Raw genomic sequence first — 23,413 nt, forward strand, 5'->3', positions numbered from 1 at the left:
CGTACAGAGTCAGTGTTTATTCAGCAGGGTAAGGGTCACTAACTGTGGAACCATACATAGTCAGTGTTTATTCAGCAGGGTAAGGGTCACTCACTGTGTAACGGTACAGAGTCAGTGTTTATTTAGCAGGGTAATGGTCACTGTGTAACCGTACAGAGTCAGTGTTTATTCAGCAGGGTAAGGGTCACTCACTGTGTTCCCGTACAGAGTCAGTGTTTATTCAGTAGGGTAACGGTCTCTTACTGTGTAACCGTACAGAGTCAGTGTTTATTCAGCAGGGTAAGGGTCACTCGCTGTGTAACTGTACAGAGTCAGGGTTTATTCAGCAGGGTAAGGGTCACTCGCTGTGTAACTGTACAGAGTCAGTGTTTATTCAGCAGGGGAAGGGTCACTCGCTGTGTAACCGTACAGAGTCAGTGTTTATTCAGCAGGGGAAGGGTCACTCGCTGTGTAACCGTACAGAGTCAGTGTTTATTCAGCAGGGTAAGTGTCACTCACTGTGTAACTGTACAGAGTCAGTGTTTATTCAGCAGGGTAAGGGTCACTCGCTGTGTAACCGTACAGAGTCAGTGTTTATTCAGCAAGGTAAGGGTCACTCACTGTGTAACCGTACAGAGTCATGTGTTTATTCAGCAGGGTAAGGGTCACTCACTGTGTAATTGTACAGAGTCAGGGTTTATTCAGCAGGGTATGGGTCACTCACTGTGTAACCGTACAGAGTCAGTGTTTATACAGCAGGGTAAGGGTCACTCGCTGTGTAACCGTACAGAGTCAGTATTTATTCAGCAGGGTAAGGGTCACTCGCTGTGTAACCGTACAGAGTCAGTGTTTATTCAGCAGGGTAAGGGTCACTCACTGTGTAACCGTACAGAGTCAGTGTTTATTCAGCAGGGTAAGGATCCCTCACTGTGTAACCGTACAGAGTCAGTGTTTATTCAGCAGGGTAAGGGTCACTCACTGTGTAAGTGTACAGAGTCAGTGTTTATTCAGCAGGGTAAAGGTCACTCGCTTTGTAACCGTACAGAGTCAGTGTTTATTCAGCAGGGTAAGGGTCACTCACTGTGTAACCGTACAGTAAGTGTTTATTCAGCAGGGTAAAGGTCACTCACTGTGTAACCGTACAGAGTCAGTGTTTATTCAGCAGGGTAAGGGTCACTCGCTGTGTAACCGTACAGAGTCAGTGTTTATTCAGCAGGGTAAGGGTCACTCGCTGTGTAACCGCACAAAGTCAGCGTTCATTCAGCAGGGTAAGGGTCACTCACTGTGTAACCGTACAGAGTCAGGGTTTATTCTGCAGGGTCAGGGTCACTCACTTTGTAACTATACAGAGTCAGAGTTTATTCAGCACGGTAAGGGTCACTCACTGTGTAACCGTACAGAGTCAGTGTTTATTCAGCAGGGTAACGGTCACTAACTGTGTAACTGTACAGAGTCAGGGTTTATTCTGCAGGGTCAGGGTCACTCACTTTGTAACCGTACAGAGTCAGTGTTTATACAGCAGGGTAAGGGTCACTCACAGTGTAACCGTACAGACTCAGGGTTTATTCAGCAGGGCATGGGTCACTCACTGTGTAACCGACAGAGTCAGTGTTTATTCAGCAGTGTGAGGGACAGTCACTGTGCACCCGTACAGAGTCAGGGTTTATACAGCAGGGTAAGGGTCACTCGCTGTGTAACCGTACAGAGACAGTGTTTATACAGCAGGGTAAGGGTCACTCACTGTGTAACCGTACAGAGTCAGTGTTTATACAGCAGGGTAAGGGTCACTGTGTAACCGTACAGAGTCAGTGTTTATTCAGCAGGGTAAGGGTCACTCACTGTGTAACCGTACAGAGTCAGTGTTTATACAGCAGGGTAAGGGTCACTCACTGTGTAACAGTTCAGAGTCAGGGTTTATACAACAGGGTAAGGGTCACTCGCTGTGTAACCGTACAGAGTCAGTGTTTATTCAGCAGGGTAAGGGTCACTAACTGTGTAACGGTACAGAGTCAGTGTTTATACAGCAGGGTAAGGGTCACTAACTGTGTAACCGTACAGAGTCAGTGTTTATTCAGCAGGGTAAGGGTCACTCGCTGTGTAACCGTACAGAGTCAGTGTTTATTCAGCAGGGTAATGGTCACTGTGTAACCATACAGAGTCAGTGTTTATTCAGCAAGGTAAGGGTCACTCACTGTGTAACCGTACAGAGTCAGTGTTTATTCAGCAGGGTAAGGGTCACTCACTGTGTTACCGTACAGAGTCAGTGTTTATTCAGCAGGGTAAGGGTCACTCGCTGTGTAACCGTACAGAGTCAGTGTTTATTCAGCAGGGTCAGGGTCACACACTGTGTAACCGTACAGAGTCAGTGTTTATTCAGCAGGGTAAGGGTCACTGTGTAACCATACAGAGTCAGTGTTTATTCAGCAGGGTAAGGGTCACTCGCTGTGTAACTGTACAGAGTCAGTGTTTATTCAGCACGGTAAGGGTCACTCACTCTGTAACCGTACAGAGTCAGTGTTTATTCAGCAGGGTAAGGGTCACTCGCTGTTTAACCGTACAGAGTCAGTGTTTATTCTGCAGGGTAAGGGTCACTCGCTGTGTAACCGTGCAGAGTCAGGGTTTATACAGCAGGGTAAGGGTCACTCGCTATGTAACGTACAGAGTCAGTGTTTATTCAGCAGGGTAAGGGTCACTCGCTATGTAACCGTACAGAGTCAGTGTTTATTCAGCAGGGTAAGGGTCACTCACTGTGTAACCGTACAGAGTCAGTGTTTATTCAGCAGGGTAAGGGTCACTCACCGTGTAACCGTACAGAGTCAGGGTTTATTCAGCAGCGTAAGGGTCACTCACTGTGTAACCGTACAGAGTCAGTGTTTATTCAGCTGGGTAAGGGTCACTCACTGTGTAACCGTACAGAGTCAGCGTTTCTTCAGCAGGGTTAGGGTCACTCACTGTGTAACCGTACAGAGTCAGTGTTTATTCAGCAGGGTAAGGGTCACCCACTGTGTAACCGTACAGAGTCAGGGTTTATTCAGCAAGGTCAGGGTCATTCACTGTGTAACCGTACAGAGTCAGGGTTTATTCAGCAGGGTAAGGGTCACTCACTGTGTAACCGTACAGAGTGAGTGTTTATTCAGCAAGGTCAGGGTCATTCACTGTGTAACCGTACAGAGTCAGTGTTTATTCAGCAGGGTAAGGGTCACTCACTGCGTAACCGTACAGAGTCAGTGTTTATTCAGCAGGGTAAGGGTCACTCACTGTGTAACCGTACAGAGTCAGTGTTTATTCAGCAGGGTAAGGGTCACTCACTGTGTAACCGTACAGAGTCAGGGTTTATTCAGCAGGTTAAGGGTCACTCACTGTGTAACCGTACAGAGTCAGTGTTTATTCAGCAGGGTAAGGGTCACTCACTGTGTAACCGTACAGAGTCAGCGTTTCTTCAGCAGGGTAAGGGTCACTCACTGCGTAACCGTACAGAGTCAGTGTTTATTCAGCAGGGTAAGGGTCACTAACTGTGTAACCGTACAGAGTCAGTGTTTATTCAGCAGGGTAAGGGTCACTCACTGTGTAACTGTACAGAGTCAGGGTTTATTCTGCAGGGTCAGGGTCACTCACTTTGTAACTATACAGAGTCAGAGTTTATTCAGCACGGTAAGGGTCACTCACTGTGTAACCGTACAGAGTCAATGTTTATACAGCAGGGCAAGGGTCACTCACTGTGTAACCGACAGAGTCAGTGTTTATTCAGCAGGGTAAGGGTCACTCACTGTGTAACCGTACAGAGTCAGTGTTTATTCAGCAGGGTAAGGGTCACTCGCTGTGTAACCGTACAGAGTCAGGGTTTATTCAGCAGGGTAAGTGTCACTCACTGTGTAACCGAACAGAGTCAGTGTTTATTCAGCAGGGTAAGGGTCACTCACTGTGTAACCGTACAGAGTCAGTGTTTATTCAGCAGGGTAAGGATTACTCACAGTGTAACCGTACAGACTCAGGGTTTATTCAGCAGGGCAAGGGTCACTCACTGTGTAACCGACAGAGTCAGTGTTTATTCAGCAGGGTAAGGGTCACTCACTGTGTAACCGTACAGAGTCAGTGTTTATACAGCAGGGTAAGGGTCACTGTGTAACCGTACAGAGTCAGTGTTTATTCAGCAGGGTAAGGGTCACTCACTGTGTAACCGAACAGAGTCAGTGTTTATACAGCAGGGTAAGGGTCACTCACTGTGTAACAGTTCAGAGTCAGGGTTTATACAACAGGGTAAGGGTCACTCGCTGTGTAACCGTACAGAGTCAGTGTTTATTCTGCAGGGTCAGGCTCACTCACTGTGTAACAGTTCAGAGTCAGGGTTTATACAACAGGGTAAGGGTCACTCGCTGTGTAACTGTACAGAGTTAGTGTTTATACAGCAGGGTAAGGGTCACTCAATGTGTAACCGTACAGAGTCAGTGTTTATTCAGCAGGGTAAGGGTCACTCGCTGTGTAATTGTACAGAGTCAGTGTTTATTCAGCAGGGTCAGGGTCACTCACTGTGTAACAGTTCAGAGTCAGGGTTTATACAACAGGGTAAGGGTCACTCGCTGTGTAACTGTACAGAGTTAGTGTTTATACAGCAGGGTAAGGGGCACTCACTGTGTAACCGTACAGAGTCAGGGTTTATTCAGCAGGGTAAGGGTCACTCGGTGCTTAACCGTACAGAGTCAGTGTTTATTCAGCAGGGTAAGGGTCACTCACTGTGTAACCGTACAGAGTCATGGTTTATACAGCAGGGTAAGGGTCACTCGGTGCGTAACCGTACAGAGTCAGTGTTTATTCAGCAGGGTAAGGGTCACTCGCTGTGTAACCGTACAGAGTCATGGTTTATACAGCAGGGTAAGGGTCACTCGCTGTGTAACCGTACAGAGTCATGGTTTATACAGCAGGGTAAGGGTCACTCGCTGTGTAACCGTACAGAGTTATGGTTTATACAGCAGGGTAAGGGTCACTCACTGTGTAACCGTACAGAGTCAGTGTTTATTCAGCAGGGTAAGGGTCACTCACTGTGTAACTGTACAGAGTCAGTGTTTATTCAGCAGGGTAAGGGTCACTCACTGTGTAACTGTACAGAGTCAGTGTTTATTCAGCAGGGTAAGGGTCACTCATTGTGTAACCTACAGAGTCAGTGTTTATTCAGCAGGGTAAGTGTCACTCACTGTGTAACTGTACAGAGTCAGTGTTTATTCAGCAGGGTAAGGATCACTCATTGTGTAACCTACAGAGTCAGTGTTTATTCAGCAGGGTAAGGGTCACTCACTGTGTAACCGTACAGAGTCTGTGTTTATACAGCAGGGTAAGGGTCACTCACTGAGTAACCGTACAGAGTCAGTGTTTATTCAGCAGGGTTAGGGTCACTCGCTGTGTAACCGTACAGAGTCAGTGTTGATACAGCAGGATAAAAGTCACTCACTATGTAACCGTACAGAGTCAGTGTTTATTCAGCAGGGTAAGGGTCACTCACTGTGTAACCGTACAGAGTCAGGGTTTATTCAGCAGGGTAAGGGTCACTCACTGTGTAACCGTACAGAGTCAGTGTTTATTCAGCAGGGTAAGGGTCACTCACTGTGTAACCGTATAGAGTCAGTGTTTATTCAGCAGGGTAAGGGTCACTCACTGCGTAACCGTACAGAGTCAGTGTTTATTCAGCAGGGTAAGGGTCACTCACTGTGTAACCGTACAGAGTCAGTGTTTATTCAGCAGGGTAAGGGTCACTCGCTGTGTAACCGTACAGAGTCAGTGTTTATTCAGCAGGGTAAGGGTCACTCGCTGTGTAACCGTACAGAGTCAGTGTTTATACAGCAGGGTAAGGGTCACTCACTGTGTAACCGTACAGAGTCAGGGTTTATTCAGCAGGGTAAGGGTCACTCACTGTGTAACCGTACAGAGTCAGTGTTTATTCAGCAGGGTAAGGGTCACTCACTGTGTAACCGTATAGAGTCAGTGTTTATTCAGCAGGGTAAGGGTCACTCACTGCGTAACCGTACAGAGTCAGTGTTTATTCAGCAGGGTAAGGGTCACTCACTGTGTAACCGTACAGAGTCAGTGTTTATTCAGCAGGGTAAGGATCACTCGCTGTGTAACCGTACAGAGTCAGTGTTTATTCAGCAGGGTAACGGTCACTCGCTGTGTAACTGTACAGAGTCAGTGTTTATTCAGCATGGTAAGGGTCACCCACTGTGTAACCGTACAGAGTCAGGGTTTATTCAGCAGGGTAAGGGTCACTCGCTGTGTAACCGTACAGAGTCAGGGTTTATTCAGCATGGTAAGGGTCACCCACTGTGTAACCGTGCAGAGTCAGTGTTTATTCAGCAGGGTAAGGGTCACTCACTGTGTAACCGTACAGAGTCAGTGTTTATTCAGCAGGGTAAGGGTCACTCGCTGTGTTACCGTACAGAGTCAGTGTTTATTCAGCAGGGTAAGGGTCACTCACTGTGTAACCGTACAGAGTCAGTGTTTATTCAGCAGGGTAAGGGTCGCTCGCTGTGTAACCGTACAGAGTCAGTGTTTATTCAGCAGGGTAAGGGTCACTCACTGTGTAACTGTACAGAGTCAGGGTTTATTCAGCAGGGTAAGGGTCACTCACTGTGTAACTGTACAGAGTCAGTGTTTATTCAGCAGGGTAAGGGTCACTCACTGTGTAACTGTACAGAGTCAGGGTTTATTCAGCAGGGTAAGGGTCACTCACTGTGTAACCGTACAGAGTCAGTGTTTATTCAGCAGGGTAAGGGTCACTCACTGTGTAACTGTACAGAGTCAGGGTTTATTCAGCAGGGTAAGGGTCACTCACTGTGTAACTGTACAGAGTCAGGGTTTATTCAGCAGGGTAAGGGTCACTCACTGTGTAACCGTACAGAGTCAGTGTTTATAGAGCAGGGTAAGGGTCACTCACTGTGTAACTGTACAGAGTCAGGGTTTATTCAGCAGGGTAAGGGTCACTCACTGTGTAACCGTACAGAGTCAGTGTTTATTCAGCAGGGTAAGGGTCACTCACTGTGTAACCGTACAGAGTCAGTGTTTATAGAGCAGGGTAAGGGTCACTCACTGTGTAACTGTACAGAGTCAGGGTTTATTCAGCAGGGTAAGGGTCACTCACTGTGTATCCGCACAGAGTCAGTGTTTATTCAGCAGGGTAAGGGTCACTCGCTGTGTAACCGTACAGAGTCAGGGTTTATTCAGCAGGGTAAGGGTCACTCGTTGTGTAACTGTACAGAGTCAGTGTTTATTCAGCAGGGTAAGGGTCACTCACTGTGTAACCGTACAGAGTCAGGGTTTATTCAGCAGGGTAAGGGTCACTCGCTGTGTAACCTTTCAGAGTCAGTGTTTATAGAGCAGGGTAAGGGTCACTCACTGTGTAACTCTACAGAGTCAGTGTTTATTCAGCAGGGTAAGGGTCACTCACTGTGTAACCGTACAGAGTCAGGGTTTATTCAGCAGGGTATGGGTCACTCACTGTACATTGTACAGAGTCAGGGTTTATTCAGCAGGGTAAGGGTCACTCGCTGTGTAACCGTACAGAGTCAGTGTTTATTCAGCAGGGTAAGGGTCACTCGCTGTGTAACCGTACAGAGTCAGTGTTTATAGAGCAGGGTAAGGGTCACTCACTGTGTAACCGTACAGAGTCAGTGTTTATTCAGCAGGGTAAGGGTCACTCACTGTGTAACCATACAGAGTCAGTGTTTATTCAGCAGGGTAAGGGTCACTCGCTGTGTAACCGTACAGAGTCAGTGTTTATTCAGCAGGGTAAGGGTCACTCACTGTGTAACCGTACAGAGTCAGTGTTTATTCAGCAGGGTAAGGGTCACTCACTGTGTAACCGTACAGAGTCAGTGTTTATTCAGCAGGGTAAGGGTCACTCACTGTGTAACCGTACAGAGTCAGTGTTTATTCAGCAGGGTAAGGGTCACTCACTGTGTAACCATACAGAGTCAGTGTTTATTCAGCAGGGTAAGGGTCACTCACTGTGTAACCGTACAGAGTCAGTGTTTATACAGCAGGGTAAGTGTCACTCACTGTGTAACTGTACAGAGTCAGTGTTTATTCAGCAGGGTAAGGGTCACTCGCTGTGTTACCGTACAGAGACAGTGTTTATTCAGCAGGGTAAGGGTCACTCGCTGTGTTACCGTACAGAGTCAGTGTTTATTCAGCAGGGTAAGGGTCACTCACTGTGTAACTGTACAGAGTCAGTGTTTATTCAGCAGGGTAACGGTCACTCACTGTGTAACCGTACAGAGTCAGTGTTTATTCAGCAGGGTAACGGTCACTCACTGTGTAACCGTACAGAGTCAGTATTTATTCAGCAGGGTAAGGGTCACTCACTGTGTAACTGTACAGAGTCAGTGTTTATTGAGCAGGGTAAGGGTCACTCACTGTGTAACTGTACAGAGTCAGGGTTTATTCAGCAGGGTAAGGGTCACTCACTGTGTAACCGTACAGAGTCAGGGTTTATTCAGCAGGGTAAGGGTCACTCACTGTGTAACCGTATAGAGTCAGTGTTTATTCAGCAGGGTAAGGGTCACCCACTGTGTAATCGTACAGAGTCAGTGTTTATACAGCAGGGTAAGGGTCACTGTGTAACCGTACAGAGTCAGTGTTTATTCAGCAGGGTAAGGGTCACTCACTGTGTAACCGTACAGAGTCAGGGTTTATTCAGCAGGGTAAGGGTCACTCACTGTGTAACCGTATAGAGTCAGTGTTTATTCAGCAGGGTACGGGTCACTCGCTGTGTAACCGTACAGAGTCAGTGTTTATTGAGCAGGGTAAGGGTCACTCGCTGTGTAACTGTAAAGAGTCAGGGTTTATTCAGCAGGCTAAGGGTCACTCACTGTGTAATCGTACAGAGTCAGTGTTAAAACAGCAGGGTAAGGATTACTCACAGTGTAACCGTACAGAGTCAGGGTTTATTCAGCAGGGTAAGGGTCACTCACTGTGTAACCGTACAGAGTCAGGGTTTATTCAGCAGGGTAAGGGTCACTCACTGTGTAACCGTACAGAGTCAGTGTTTCTTCAGCAGGGTAAGGGTCACTCACTGTGTAACCGTACAGAGTCAGTGTTTATTCAGCAGGTTAAGAGTCACTCGCTGCGTAACCGTACAGAGTCAGTGTTTATTCAGCAGGGTAAGGGTCACTCACTGTGTAACCGTACAGAGTCAGTGTGTATGCAGCAGGGTAAGGGTCACTCACTGTGTAACTGTACAGAGTCAGGGTTTATTCAGCAGGGTAAGGGTCACTCACTGTGTAACTGTACAGAGTCAGTGTTTATTCAGCAGGGTCAGGGTCACACACTGTGTAACCGTACAGAGTCAGTGTTTATTCAGCAGGGTAAGGGTCACTCACTGTGTAATCGTACAGAGTCAGGGTTTATTCAGCAGGGTAAGGGTCACTCACTGTGTAACTGTACAGAGTCAGTGTTTATTCAGCAGGGTCAGGGTCACACACTGTGTAACCGTACAGAGTCAGTGTTTATACAGCAGGGTAAGGGTCACTGTGTAACCGTACAGAGTCAGTGTGTATTCAGCAGGGTAAGGGTCACTCACTGTGTAACCGTACAGAGTCAGTGTTTATTCAGCAGGGTAAGGGTCACTGTGTAACCGTACAGAGTCAGTGTGTATTCAGCAGGGTAAGGGTCACTCACTGTGTAACCGTACAGAGTCAGAGTTTATTCAGCAGGGTAAGGGTCACTCACTGTGTAACCGTACAGAGTCAGAGTTTATTCAGCAGGGTAAGGGTCACTCACTGTGTAACCGTACAGAGACAGTGTTTATTCAGCAGGGTAAGGGTCACTCGCTGTGTAACCGTACAGAGTCAGTGTGTATTCAGCAGGGTAAGGGTCACTCACTGTGTAACCGTACAGAGTCAGAGTTTATTCAGCAGGGTAAGGGTCACTCACTGTGTAACCGTACAGAGTCAGAGTTTATTCAGCAGGGTAAGGGTCACTCACTGTGTAACCGTACAGAGTCAGTGTTTATTCAGCAGGGTAAGGGGCACTGTGTAACCGTACAGAGTCAGTGTGTATTCAGCAGGGTAAGGGTCACTCACTGTGTAACCGTACAGAGTCAGAGTTTATTCAGCAGGGTAAGGGTCACTCGCTGTGTAACCGTACAGAGTCAGTGTTTATTCAGCAGGGTAAGGGTCACTCACTGTGTAACCGTACAGAGTCAGGGTTTATACAGCAGGGTAAGGGTCACTCACTGTGTAACCGTACAGAGTCAGGGTTTATTCAGCAGGGTAAGGGTCACTCGCTGTGTAACCGTACAGAGTCAGTGTTTATTCAGCAGGGTAAGGGTCACTCGCTGTGTAACCGTACAGAGTCAGGGTTTATTCAGCAGGGTAAGGGTCACTCACTGTGTAACCGTACAGAGTCAGTGTTTATTCAGCAGGGTAAGGGTCACTCGCTGTGTAACCGTACAGAGTCAGGGTTTATTCAGCAGGGTAAGGGTCACTCACTGTGTAACTGTACAGAGTCGGTGTTTATTCAGCAGGGTAAGGGTCACTTACTGTGTAACCGTACAGAGTCAGTGTTTATTCAGCAGGGTAAGGGTCACTCGCTGTGTAACCGTACAGAGTCAGGGTTTATTCAGCAGGGTAAGGGTCACTGTGTAACCATACAGAGTCAGTGTTTATTCAGCAGGGTAAGGGTCACTCGCTGTGTAACCGTACAGAGTCAGTGTTTATTCAGCACGGTAAGGGTCACTCACTGTGTAACTGTACAGAGTCAGTGTTTATTCAGCAGGGTAAGGGTCACTCACTGTGTAACTGTACAGAGTCAGGGTTTATTCAGCAGGGTAAGGGTCACTCACTGTGTAACTGTACAGAGTCGGTGTTTATTCAGCAGGGTAAGGGTCACTTACTGTGTAACCGTACAGAGTCAGTGTTTATTCAGCAGGGTAAGGGTCACTCGCTGTGTAACCGTACAGAGTCAGGGTTTATTCAGCAGGGTAAGGGTCACTGTGTAACCATACAGAGTCAGTGTTTATTCAGCAGGGTAAGGGTCACTCGCTGTGTAACCGTACAGAGTCAGGGTTTATTCAGCAGGGTAAGGGTCACTCACTGTGTAACCGTACAGAGTCAGTGTTTATTCAGCAGGGTAAGGGTCACTCGCTGTGTAACCGTACAGAGTCAGGGTTTATTCAGCAGGGTAAGGGTCACTCACTGTGTAACTGTACAGAGTCGGTGTTTATTCAGCAGGGTAAGGGTCACTTACTGTGTAACCGTACAGAGTCAGGGTTTATTCAGCAGGGTAAGGGTCACTCACTGTGTAACCGTACAGAGTCAGGGTTTATTCAGCAGGGTAAGGGTCACTGTGTAACCATACAGAGTCAGTGTTTATTCAGCAGGGTAAGGGTCACTCGCTGTGTAACCGTACAGAGTCAGTGTTTATTCAGCACGGTAAGGGTCACTCACTGTGTAACTCTACAGAGTCAGTGTTTATTCAGCAGGGTAAGGGTCACTCACTGTGTAACTGTACAGAGTCAGGGTTTATTCAGCAGGGTAAGGGTCACTCACTGTGTAACTGTACAGAGTCAGGGTTTATTCAGCAGGGTATGGGTCACTCACTGTACATTGTACAGAGTCAGTGTTTATTCAGCAGGGTAAGGGTCACTCGCTGTGTAACCGTACAGAGTCAGTGTTTATTCAGCAGGGTAAGGGTCACTCACTGTGTAACCGTACAGAGTCAGGGTTTATTCAGCAGGGTACGGGTCACTCACTGTGTAACCGTACAGAGTCAGTGTTTATTCAGCAGGGTAAGGGTCACTCGCTGTGTAACTGCACAGAGTCAGTGTTTATTCAGCAGGGAATGGGTCACTCACTGTGTAACCGTACAGAGTCAGGGTTTATTCAGCAGGGTAAGGGTCACTCACTGTGTAACCGTACAGAGTCAGTGTTTATTCAGCAGGGTAAGGGTCACTCGCTGTGTAACCGTACAGAGTCAGTGTTTATTCAGCAGGGAATGGGTCACTCACTGTGTAACCGTACAGAGTCAGTGTTTATTCAGCAGGGTAAGGGTCACTCGCTGTGTAACCGTACAGAGTCAGGGTTTATTCAGCAGGGTAAGGGTCACTCGCTGTGTAACTGCACAGAGTCAGTGTTTATTCAGCAGGGAATGGGTCACTCACTGTGTAACCGTACAGAGTCAGGGTTTATTCAGCAGGGTAAGGGTCACTTGCTGTGTTACCGTACAGAGACAGTGTTTATTCAGCAGGGTAAGGGTCACTTACTGTGTAACCGTACAGAGTCAGGGTTTATTCTGCAGGGTCAGGGTCACTCACTTTGTAACCGTACAGAGTGCGTGTTTATTCAGTAGGGTAACGGTCACTCGCTGTGTAACCGTACAGAGTCAGTATTTATTCAGCAGGGTAAGGGTCACTTACTGTGTAACCGTACAGAGTCAGGGTTTATACAGCAGGGTAAGGGTCACTCGCTGTGTAACCGTACAGAGTCAGTGTTTATTGAGCAGGGTAAGGGTCACTCGCTGTGTAACTGTACAGAGTCAGGGTTTATTCAGCATGGTAAGGGTCACCCACTGTGTAATCGTACAGAGTCAGTGTTTATACAGCAGGGTAAGGGTCACTGTGTAACCGTACAGAGTCAGTGTGTATGCAGCAGGGAAAGGGTCACTCGCTGTGTAACCGTACAGAGTCAGTGTTTATTCAGCAGGGTAAGGGTCACTCACTGTGTAACCGTACAGAGTCAGTGTTTATTCAGCAGGGTAAGGGTCTCTCGCTGTGTAACCGTACAGAGTCAGTGTTTATTCAGCAGCGTAAGGGTCACTCACTGTGTAACTGTACAGAGTCAGTGTTTATTCAGCAGGGAATGGGTCACTCACTGTGTAACCGTACAGAGTCAGGGTTTATTCAGCAGGGTAAGGGTCACTCACTGTGTAACCGTACAGAGTCAGGGTTTATTCAGCAGGGTACGGGTCACTCACTGTGTAACCGTACAGAGTCAGTGTTTATTCAGCAGGGTAAGGGTCACTCGCTGTGTAACCGTACAGAGTCAGGGTTTATTCAGCAGGGTAAGGGTCACTCGCTGTGTAACTGCACAGAGTCAGTGTTTATTCAGCAGGGAATGGGTCACTCACTGTGTAACCGTACAGAGTCAGGGTTTATTCAGCAGGGTAAGGGTCACTTGCTGTGTAACCGCACAGAGACAGTGTTTATTCAGCAGGGTAAGGGTCACTTACTGTGTAACCGTACAGAGTCAGGGTTTATTCTGCAGGGTCAGGGTCACTCACTTTGTAACCGTACAGAGTGCGTGTTTATTCAGTAGGGTAACGGTCACTCGCTGTGTAACCGTACAGAGTCAGTATTTATTCAGCAGGGTAAGGGTCACTCACTGTGTAACTGTACAGAGTCAGTGTTTATTGAGCAGGGTAAGGGTCACTCGCTGTGTAACTGTACAGAGTCAGGGTTTATTCAGCAGGGTAAGGGTCACTTACTGTGTAACCGTACAGAGTCAGGGTTTATACAGCAGGGTAAGGGTCACTCGCTGTGTAACCGTACAGAGTCAGTGTTTATTGAGCAGGGTAAGGGTCACTCGCTGTGTAACTGTACAGAGTCAGGGTTTATTCAGCATGGTAAGGGTCACCCACTGTGTAATCGTACAGAGTCAGTGTTTATACAGCAGGGTAAGGGTCACTGTGTAACCGTACAGAGTCAGTGTGTATGCAGCAGGGAAAGGGTCACTCACTGTGTAACCGTACAGAGTCAGGGTTTATTCAGCAGGGTAAGGGTCACTCACTGTGTAACCGTATAGAGTCAGTGTTTATTCAGCAGGGTACGGGTCACTCGCTGTGTAACCGTACAGAGTCAGTGTTTATTGAGCAGGGTAAGGGTCACTCGCTGTGTAACTGTAAAGAGTCAGGGTTTATTCAGCAGGCTAAGGGTCACTCACTGTGTAATCGTACAGAGTCAGTGTTAAAACAGCAGGGTAAGGATTACTCACAGTGTAACCGTACAGAGTCAGGGTTTATTCAGCAGGGTAAGAGTCACTGTGTCACCGTACAGAGTCAGTGTGTATGCAGCAGGGTAAGGGTCACTCACTGTGTAACCGTACAGAGTCAGTGTTTCTTCAGCAGGGTAAGGGTCACTCACTGTGTAACCGTACAGAGTCAGTGTTTATTCAGCAGGTTAAGAGTCACTCGCTGCGTAACCGTACAGAGTCAGTGTTTATTCAGCAGGGTACGGGTCACTCACTGTGTAACTGTACAGCGTCAGTGTCTATTCAGCAGGGTAAGGGTCACTCACTGTGTAACTGTACAGAGTCAGGGTTTATTCAGCAGGGTAAGGGTCACTCACTGTGTAACTGTACAGAGTCAGTGTTTATTCAGCAGGGTCAGGGTCACACACTGTGTAACCGTACAGAGTCAGTGTTTATTCAGCAGGGTAAGGGTCACTGTGTAACCATACAGAGTCAGTGTTTATTCAGCAGGGTAAGGGTCACTCGCTGTGTAACCGTACAGAGTCAGTGTTTATTCAGCACGGTAAGGGTCACTCACTGTGTAACCGTACAGAGTCAGTGTTTATTCAGCAGGGTAAGGGTCACTCGCTGTTTAACCGTACAGAGTCAGTGTTTATTCTGCAGGGTCAGGGTCACTCGCTGTGTAACCGTGCAGAGTCAGTGTTTATTCAGCAGGGTAAGGGTCACTCACTGTGTAACCGTACAGAGTCAGTGTTTATTCAGCAGGGTAAGGGTCACTCACTGTGTAACCGTACAGAGTCAGTGTTTATTCAGCAGGGTAAGGGTCACTCACTGTGTAACCGTACAGAGTCAGCGTTTCTTCAGCAGGGTTAGGGTCACTCACTGTGTAACCGTACAGAGTCAGTGTTTATTCAGCAGAGTAAGGGTCACTCACTGTGTAACCGTACAGAGTCAGTGTTTATTCAGCAGGGTAAGGGTCACTCGCTGTGTAACCGTACAGAGTCAGGGTTTATTCAGCAAGGTCAGGGTCATTCACTGTGTAACCGTACAGAGTCAGTGTTTATTCAGCAGGGTAAGGGTCATTCACTGTGTAACCGTACAGAGTCAGGGTTTATTCAGCAGGGTAAGGGTCACTCACTGTGTAACCGTACAGAGTCAGTGTTTATTCAGCAGGTTAAGGGTCACTCACTGTGTAACCGTACAGAGTCAGTGTTTATTCAGCAGGGTAAGGGTCACTCACTGTGTAACCGTACAGAGTCACTGTTTATTCAGCAGGGTATGGGTCACTCACTGTGTAACCGTACAGAATCAGTGTTTATTCAGCAGGGTAAGGGTCACTCGCTGTGTGACCGTACAGAGTCAGCGTTTCGTCAGCAGGGTTAGGGTCACTCACTGTGTAACCGTACAGAGTCAGTGTTTATTCAGCAGGGTCAGGGTCACTCGCTGTGTAACCGTACAGAGTCAGTGTTTATTCAGCAGGGTAAGGGTCACTCACTGCGTAACCGTACAGAGTCAGTGTTTATTCAGCAGGGTAAGGGTCACTCACTGTAACCGTACAGAGTCAGTGTTTATTCAGCAGCGTAAGGGTCACTCGCTGTGTAACCGTACAGAGTCAGTGTTTATTCAGCAGGGTAAGGGTCACTCACTGTGTAACCGTACAGAGTCTGTGTTTATTCAGCAGGGTAAGGGTCACTCGCTGTGTAAACGTACAGAGTCAGGGTTTATTCAGCAGGGTAAGGGTCACTCGCTGTGTAAACGTACAGAGTCAGGGTTTATTCAGCAGGGTAAGGGTCATTCACTGTGTAACCGTACAGAGTCAGTGTTTATTCAGCAGGGTCAGGGTCACTCGCTGTGTAACCGTACAGAGTCAGTGTTTATTCAGCAGGGTAAGGGTCACTCACTGCGTAACCGTACAGAGTCAGTGTTTATTCAGCAGGGTAAGGGTCACTCACTATGTAACCGTACAGAGTCAGTGTTCATTCAGCAGGGTAAGGGTCACTCACTGTGTAACCGTACAGAGTCAGTGTTTATTCAGCAGGGTAAGGGTCACTCGCTGTGTGACCGTACAGAATCAGCGTTTCGTCAGCAGGGTTAGGGTCACTCACTGCGTAACCGTACAGAGTCAGGGTGTATTCAGCAGGGTAAGGGTCACTCACTGTGTAACCGTACAGAGTCAGGGTTTATTCAGCAGGGTAAGGGTCACTCACTGTGTAACCGTACAGAGTCAGTGTTTATTCAGCAGGGTAAGAGTCACTCACTGTGTAACCGTACAGAGTCAGTGTTTATTCAGCAGGGTAAGGGTCACTCGCTGTGTAACCGTACAGAGTCAGTGTTTATTCAGCAGGGTAAGGGTCACTCGCTGTGTAACCGTACAGAGTCAGTGTTTATTCAGCAGGGTAAGGGTCACTCGCTGTGTAACCGTACAGAGTCAGTGTTTATTCAGCAGGGTAAGGGTCACTCACTGTGTAACCGTACAGAGTCAGGGTTTATTCAGCAGGGTAAGGGTCACTCACTGTGTAACCGTACAGAGTCAGGGTTTATACAGCAGGGTAAGGGTCACTCACTGTGTAACCGTACAGAGTCAGTGTTTATTCAGCAGGGTAAGGGTCACTCACTGTGTAACTGTACAGAGTCAGTGTTTATTCAGCAGGGTAAGGGTCACTCGCTGTGTAACCGTACAGAGTCAGTGTTTATTCAGCAGGGTAAGGGTCACTCGCTGTGTAACCGTACAGAGTCAGGGTGTATTCAGCAGGGTAAGGGTCACTCACTGTGTAACCGTACAGAGTCAGGGTTTATTCAGCAGGGTAAGGGTCACTCACTGTGTAACCGTACAGAGTCAGGGTTTATACAGCAGGGTAAGGGTCACTCACTGTGTAACCGTACAGAGTCAGTGTTTATTCAGCAGGGTAAGGGTCACTCACTGTGTAACCGTACAGAGTCAGGGTTTATACAGCAGGGTAAGGGTCACTCACTGTGTAACTGTACAGAGTCAGGGTTTATTCAGCAGGGTAAGGGTCACTCACTGTGTAACTGTACAGAGTCAGTGTTTATTCAGCAGGGTAAGGGTCACTCACTGTGTAACCGTACAGAGTCAGGGTTTATACAGCAGGGTAAGGGTCACTCACTGTGTAACCGTACAGAGTCAGTGTTTATTCAGCAGGGTAAAGATCACTCACTGTGTAACCGTACAGAGTCAGGGTTTATTCAGCAGGTTTTGGCTTATTCTCTTGACAGAGTGTGTCTAAGGGTTAACACCAGATGTCCAAATCCATCTGTACCTTTGGAATGCGTAACTTCAAAGGAAACCAGATGTGTTCCCGGCCCTCACAGTCCACGTTGTGTTCAACCTTGGAGTCATGTGGAGTTCTGTCACAGAGATAATGTCTCGCAACTGTTTCCCGAAGGTAACGTGTCTGTGTCTGAGGGAGCTGTTTATGTCTAACCCCACACACACACGCTCACACACAAGCACACGCACACGCTCCCACACACGCTCCCACACACACACACACGCTCTCACACGCACACGCACACGCACACACACACGCTCTCACACATACACACTCACACACACACACGCTCACACTCACGCACACGCTCCCACACGCTCCCACACACACGCACACGCTCCCACACACACACGCTCTCACACACACGCTCACACACACACACTCCCACACACGCTCTCACACACGCTCCCACACACGCTCACACACACACGCACACGCACACGCTCCCACACACGCACACACGCACGCTCCCACACACACTCCCACACACACTCCCACACACACTCCCACACACACGCTCCCACACACACACTCACACACACTCACACATACACACTCACACACACACACTCCCGCACACACACACTCCCGCACACACACACTCCCACACACACACTCCCACACACACACTCCCACACACGCTCCCACACACTCACATACACACTCCCACACACGCTCACATACACATTCACACACACGCTCACATACACACTCACACACACACACACACACACGCTCACACACGCTCACACACACACGCTCCCACACACACGCTCCCACACACACGCTCCCACACACACGCTCCCACACGCACACACACACGCACACACACACGCACACACACACGCACACACACACGCACACACACACACACACACACACACACACGCTCACACACACACTCCCTCACACACACACACACTCCCACACACACACACACTCCCACACACTCACACACACACACACTCCCTCACACACACACACACTCCCTCACACACACACTCCCTCACACACACACGCTCCCATACACACACGCTCCCACACACACCTCCCACACACTCATACAGAGTCATATACACACACATGCACACACACGCCCACACACACTCCCACACACACACTCCCACACACACACTCACACACACACACTCACACACACACTCCCTCACACACACACACACACACTCCCTCACACACACACTCCCTCACACACACACTCCCTCACACACACACTCCCTCACACACACACGCTCCCACACACACCTCCCACACACTCATACAGAGTCATATACACACACACGCACACACACGCCCACACACACTCCCACACACACTCCCACACACACACACACACTCCCTCACACACACTCACACACACACACACACTCCCTCACACACACTCACACACACTCAATCACACACACACTCATCCAGAATCATATACACACACGCTCACACACACACTCACACACACGCTCACATACACACATACAGAGTCATATATACACACGCACACACACGCACGCATAGAGTCATTTACACTCACACGCTCACACGCACACACACAGAGTCATTTACACACACACACACGCACACACACTCACATAGTCATATACACACACACACACACTCGCACGCTCACACACACACACGCACACACACACACATACACACATACACACATACAGAGTCATTTACACACACACACACACGGACACATACAGAATCATTTACTCACACACACACACACTCACACGCTCACACACACACGCACGCACACATACACACAAAGAGTTATATACACACACGCATGCACACACACACACACGCATGCACACACACACGCATACACACACATACACATACAGAATCATATACACACATGCACACACACACACACAGAGTCATATACACACACACGCACGCACACACACAGAGTTATATACATACACATACTCACACACACACCCTCTCACCCACTCATACACCTACACAGTCATATACACACGCTCACACACACACTCACCCACTCATACACACATTCACACACACACTCATACACACTCACACACAGTCATATACACACACTCACACACACTCATACACACAGTCATATACACACACTCACACATACTCATATACACACACACACACTCACTCACACACACACTCATACACACATACTCATATGCACACACACACTCACTCACACACACACACTCATACACACTCATACACACAGTCATATACACAGTCATATACACACACACTCACTCACACACACTCACTCACACACACTCATACACACGCACTCATACACACGCACTCATACACACGCACTCATACACACGCACTCATACACACGCACTCATATGCACACACACTCACTCGCGCACACACACACACACTCACTCGCGCACACAGTCATATACACACACTCACTCACACACTCATACACACACAATCACACACTCATACACACACACACTCATACACACACACACTCATACACACACACACAATCACACAGTCACACACACACTCACTCACACACATACACAAACACATATACTCACTCACACACTCATACATACATGCACACTCACATACTGATTCACACACACACACACACTCACTCACACACACTCATATGCACACACTCACACACACTCACTCACACACTCATTCACATACTCATACACACACACTCTCACACTCACATACACACACTCATACATACTCACTCAGTCATACACACTCACTCACACACTCATACACACACACACTCACACACACTCATACACACACTCACTCACGTACTCATACACACACTCTCACACTCACATACACACACTCATACACACACACACTCACACACACTCATACGCACACTCACTCACATACTCATACACACACTCAAACACATATTCACTCACACACTCATACACACACACACACTCATACACTCACTCTCACACTCACACACACACACAGACCCCTACACTCGATGCTGGCGTTCCCCTCCCCCTGTCCAGGAACTGGCTCTAGGATCTTTAGCAGAGCCTCCCCCACCTCCTCTCTCCCCAGGGGCCTGTCCACAATGAATCTCCACACACTCTGACCCTGACTCACCGGACATTCCCCTCCCCTCCCCCTCCCCCAACCCTCACTGACATTCCCTCTGTTCCCCATCCCTCCCCCCCCCCGCTCTCTCTCTCTCTCTCTCTCTCTCACTGGGAATGAATCAAGGGTTGAACATCAAAAAGAGGAACTGACACTACTCCCCACTCCATTCCGGAGAAAACCGTTTCAAGAAACCAGCCACGGAGATGGAACTGTAATCCTCAGTCGCCCGTGAGGGGAGAGGGGAAGAGAGAGAGAGAGACAGAGGGAGAGAGAGAGACAGAGGGAGAGAGAGAGACAGAGGGGGAGAGAGAGAGAGACAGAGGGAGAGAGGGAGAGAGAGAGAGGGAGAGAGAGACAGAGAGACAGAGGGAGAGAGAGAGAGACAGAGGGAGAGAGGGAGAGAGAGAGAGGGAGAGAGAGACAGAGGGAGAGAGAGAGAGATCGAGGGAGAGAGAGAGAGAGAGAGGCAGAGAAAGAAAGAGAGACGGTGAGGCAGGAGAACAGGAGGTAACAACACAGAGATACAACGACTCAGAGAGAGAGAGGCTGAGAGAGGAGTGAGAAAGCCAGTGACAGAGGAGGGCAAAGAAAGATTCACAACACCTAGGTACACACACACAGACAGACACAGACACACACAGTCACAGACACACAGACACAGACACGCACACACAGCCTCACACACACAGACACAGATACACACACACACACAGACACACACAGTCACAGACACAGATACACACACACAGGCAGACACAGACAGACACACACAGTCACAGACACACAGACACACACACACAGCCTCACTCACACACAGACACAGATACACACACACAGGCAGACACACACAGTCACAGACACAGATACACACACACAGGCAGACACAGACAGACACACACAGTCACAGACACACAGACACACACACACAGCCTCACTCACACACAGACACAGATACACACACACGCAGACACAGACACACACACACGTACACAGGAGAAAGAAAATAAACAAAACTGTTCGAGGGGGAGATAACGGGAGAGGAGACAGAGAGAGGGACAGAGAGCGAGAGGCAGATAGAGACGCAGGGAGACAGAGACAGAGAGAGAGAGAGACAGAGAAAAACAGAGACAGAGAGAGATAGTGAGGGAGACAAGAGAGAGAGAGAGACATGGACAGAGGGAGAGAGACAAGAAACAGACAGAAAAGGAGAAGGAGAGAGATAGTGAGAGTGTGAGTGAGACAGAGAGAGGGAGAGATAGACAAGGGGAGAGACAGAGGGAGAGACAGAGAGACAAAGAGAGAGAGAGAAACAGAAAGAGAGAGGGAAGAGACAAGGAGAGAGAGAGAGAGAGAAAGAGAGACAAAGGGAGAGGGAAAGAGACAGAGAGAGGGAGAGAGACAGAAGAAGAGAGAATGAGGGAGAGACAGAGAGAGATGGACAGAGGGAGCGGGAGAGAGACAAAGAGAGTGTGTGAGAGAGAGAGAGAGAGACAGAGAGAGAGAGAAGGAGGGAGAGAGATAGAAGGAGAAAGAGAGAGAGAGGAAAGAGAGAGAGAGAGACGGACAGAGGGAACGGGAGAGAGACAAAGAGAGTGTGAGAGAGAGAGATAGACAGAAAGAGAGAGGGAGGGAGACAGAGAGAGAGAGACATTTGCTGATTACAGGACGTAGCCAGGGAGAGGGAAATACCTCTGTAATTAAAAGCAACCCAACTAGGATTCCCTCAAAGCGGAACCTGCCTGGGGTGGGGGGGTGGGGGGGTGTGGAAACAGAGAGTTGACCTCCTGGCTCACACAGGAGGGAGTGTGCGGTCAGAGCCTCAACGCCCAGCCCGGGGAGGGTCAGGCGGTGGAAAAGTTTCCTACCTTGAGAGAGATTTCCCGCATCCTGTCGTGACGCCCGCAATGGAGGAGATCTCTGTGGTACATTCTCGGCAGCGCTTGCCCCGGGCGAGGGGTAGGGGGCTGGGCTGGAGGGGCACGGCTAACCCCGGGCCTGCTGAAATCCCAGAGCGCTCCCGGCTCCCTCCCCGGCACATGGGAAAAAGCGAGTGAGATGGGAAGAGAGAGGCCCTGTAGCCCAGAGGGAGGGAAGTGGATGTGTGTGAGAGAGAGAGAGAGAGAGAGAGGGCCGGGCTAAGACAGAGAAGGACTTGTATTCAAATGTCTGGGTAGCTGGGAGGCGGGAGCAACTGCAGCATCAACGAGAGACGCCAACGGCTGGGCACAGGGGCTAGGAGCACCCGGGCATTCGGCCCGTCGGCAATCTGCTGGCACAAGGGCTCCCCTCGATGTGTCAGGGGGGCTGTGCCAGGCTGACTTGGGGTGGGGTGAGGGGGGTTAGGTTGGCAACACTGCCAGGTGAGGGTGAGTGGGGAGGCCACATTTACACCCCCCCCCCCCCCCCCCGCCGCGCACAGCAGGATCCCACAGGAATGGACGCAGCCGCGCTCGTTCTGAAAGGTGGCCGAAAGTTAAAGTTTTTTACACCCGCTCCCTCAGCACTGACCATCGTGTGTGGTGTGTGGGGGGTGGTGTGTGTGGGGGATGTGTGTGGGGTGTGTGTGTGGGGGTGTGTGTGCGTGGGGTGTGTGTGGGTGTGTGTGTGGGGTGTGTGGGGTGTGTGTGTGGGGTGTGTGTGCGTGGGTGTGTGGGGTGTGTGGGTGTGTGTGTGGGGTGTGTGTGCGTGGGGGGGTGTGGGTGTGTGTGTGGGGTGTGTGTGTGTGGGGTGTGTGGGTGTGTGTGTGGGGTGTGTGTGTGGGGTGTGTGTGGGTGTGTGTGTGGGGTGTGTGTGCGTGGGTGTGTGTGGGTGTGTGTGTGGGGTGTGTGTGTGGGTGTGTGGGGTGTGTGTGTGGGGTGTGTGTGTGGGGGGTGTGTGTGGGGTGTGTGAGTGTGTGGGGTGTGTGTGTGGGGGTGTGTGTGCGGGGGGTGTGTGGGTGTGTGTGTGGGGTGTGTGTGTGGGGTGTGTGTGCGTGGGGTGTGTGGGTGTGTGTGTGGGGTGTTGTGTGTGGGGTGTGTGGGTGTGTGTGTGGGGTGTGGTGTGTGTGGGGGTGTGTGTGTGGTGTGGGGG

General features: G+C 49.2%; 1 protein-coding gene across 1 annotated transcript in view; it reads right to left on the reverse strand.

The window, feature by feature from the left end:
* The window catches only part of LOC122545370 (rho guanine nucleotide exchange factor 2-like), a 164,874-nt gene extending 142,411 nt beyond the window's left edge, over positions 1–22,463 (reverse strand). Inside the window, exon 1 of the mRNA XM_087985118.1 lies at positions 22,210–22,463. Within this exon, the coding sequence (XP_087841244.1) occupies positions 22,210–22,272 (63 nt within the window). The 5' untranslated portion in view covers positions 22,273–22,463. The remainder of the gene's footprint in view (positions 1–22,209) is intronic.
* Between the last annotated feature and the right edge of the window lie 950 nt (positions 22,464–23,413).

Source organism: Chiloscyllium plagiosum, unplaced genomic scaffold, assembly GCF_037043375.1.
Source record: "Chiloscyllium plagiosum isolate Xiang-an unplaced genomic scaffold, Cpla_swu_hap1 HiC_scaffold_50, whole genome shotgun sequence".
Classification (NCBI taxonomy): Eukaryota; Metazoa; Chordata; class Chondrichthyes; order Orectolobiformes; family Hemiscylliidae; genus Chiloscyllium; species Chiloscyllium plagiosum.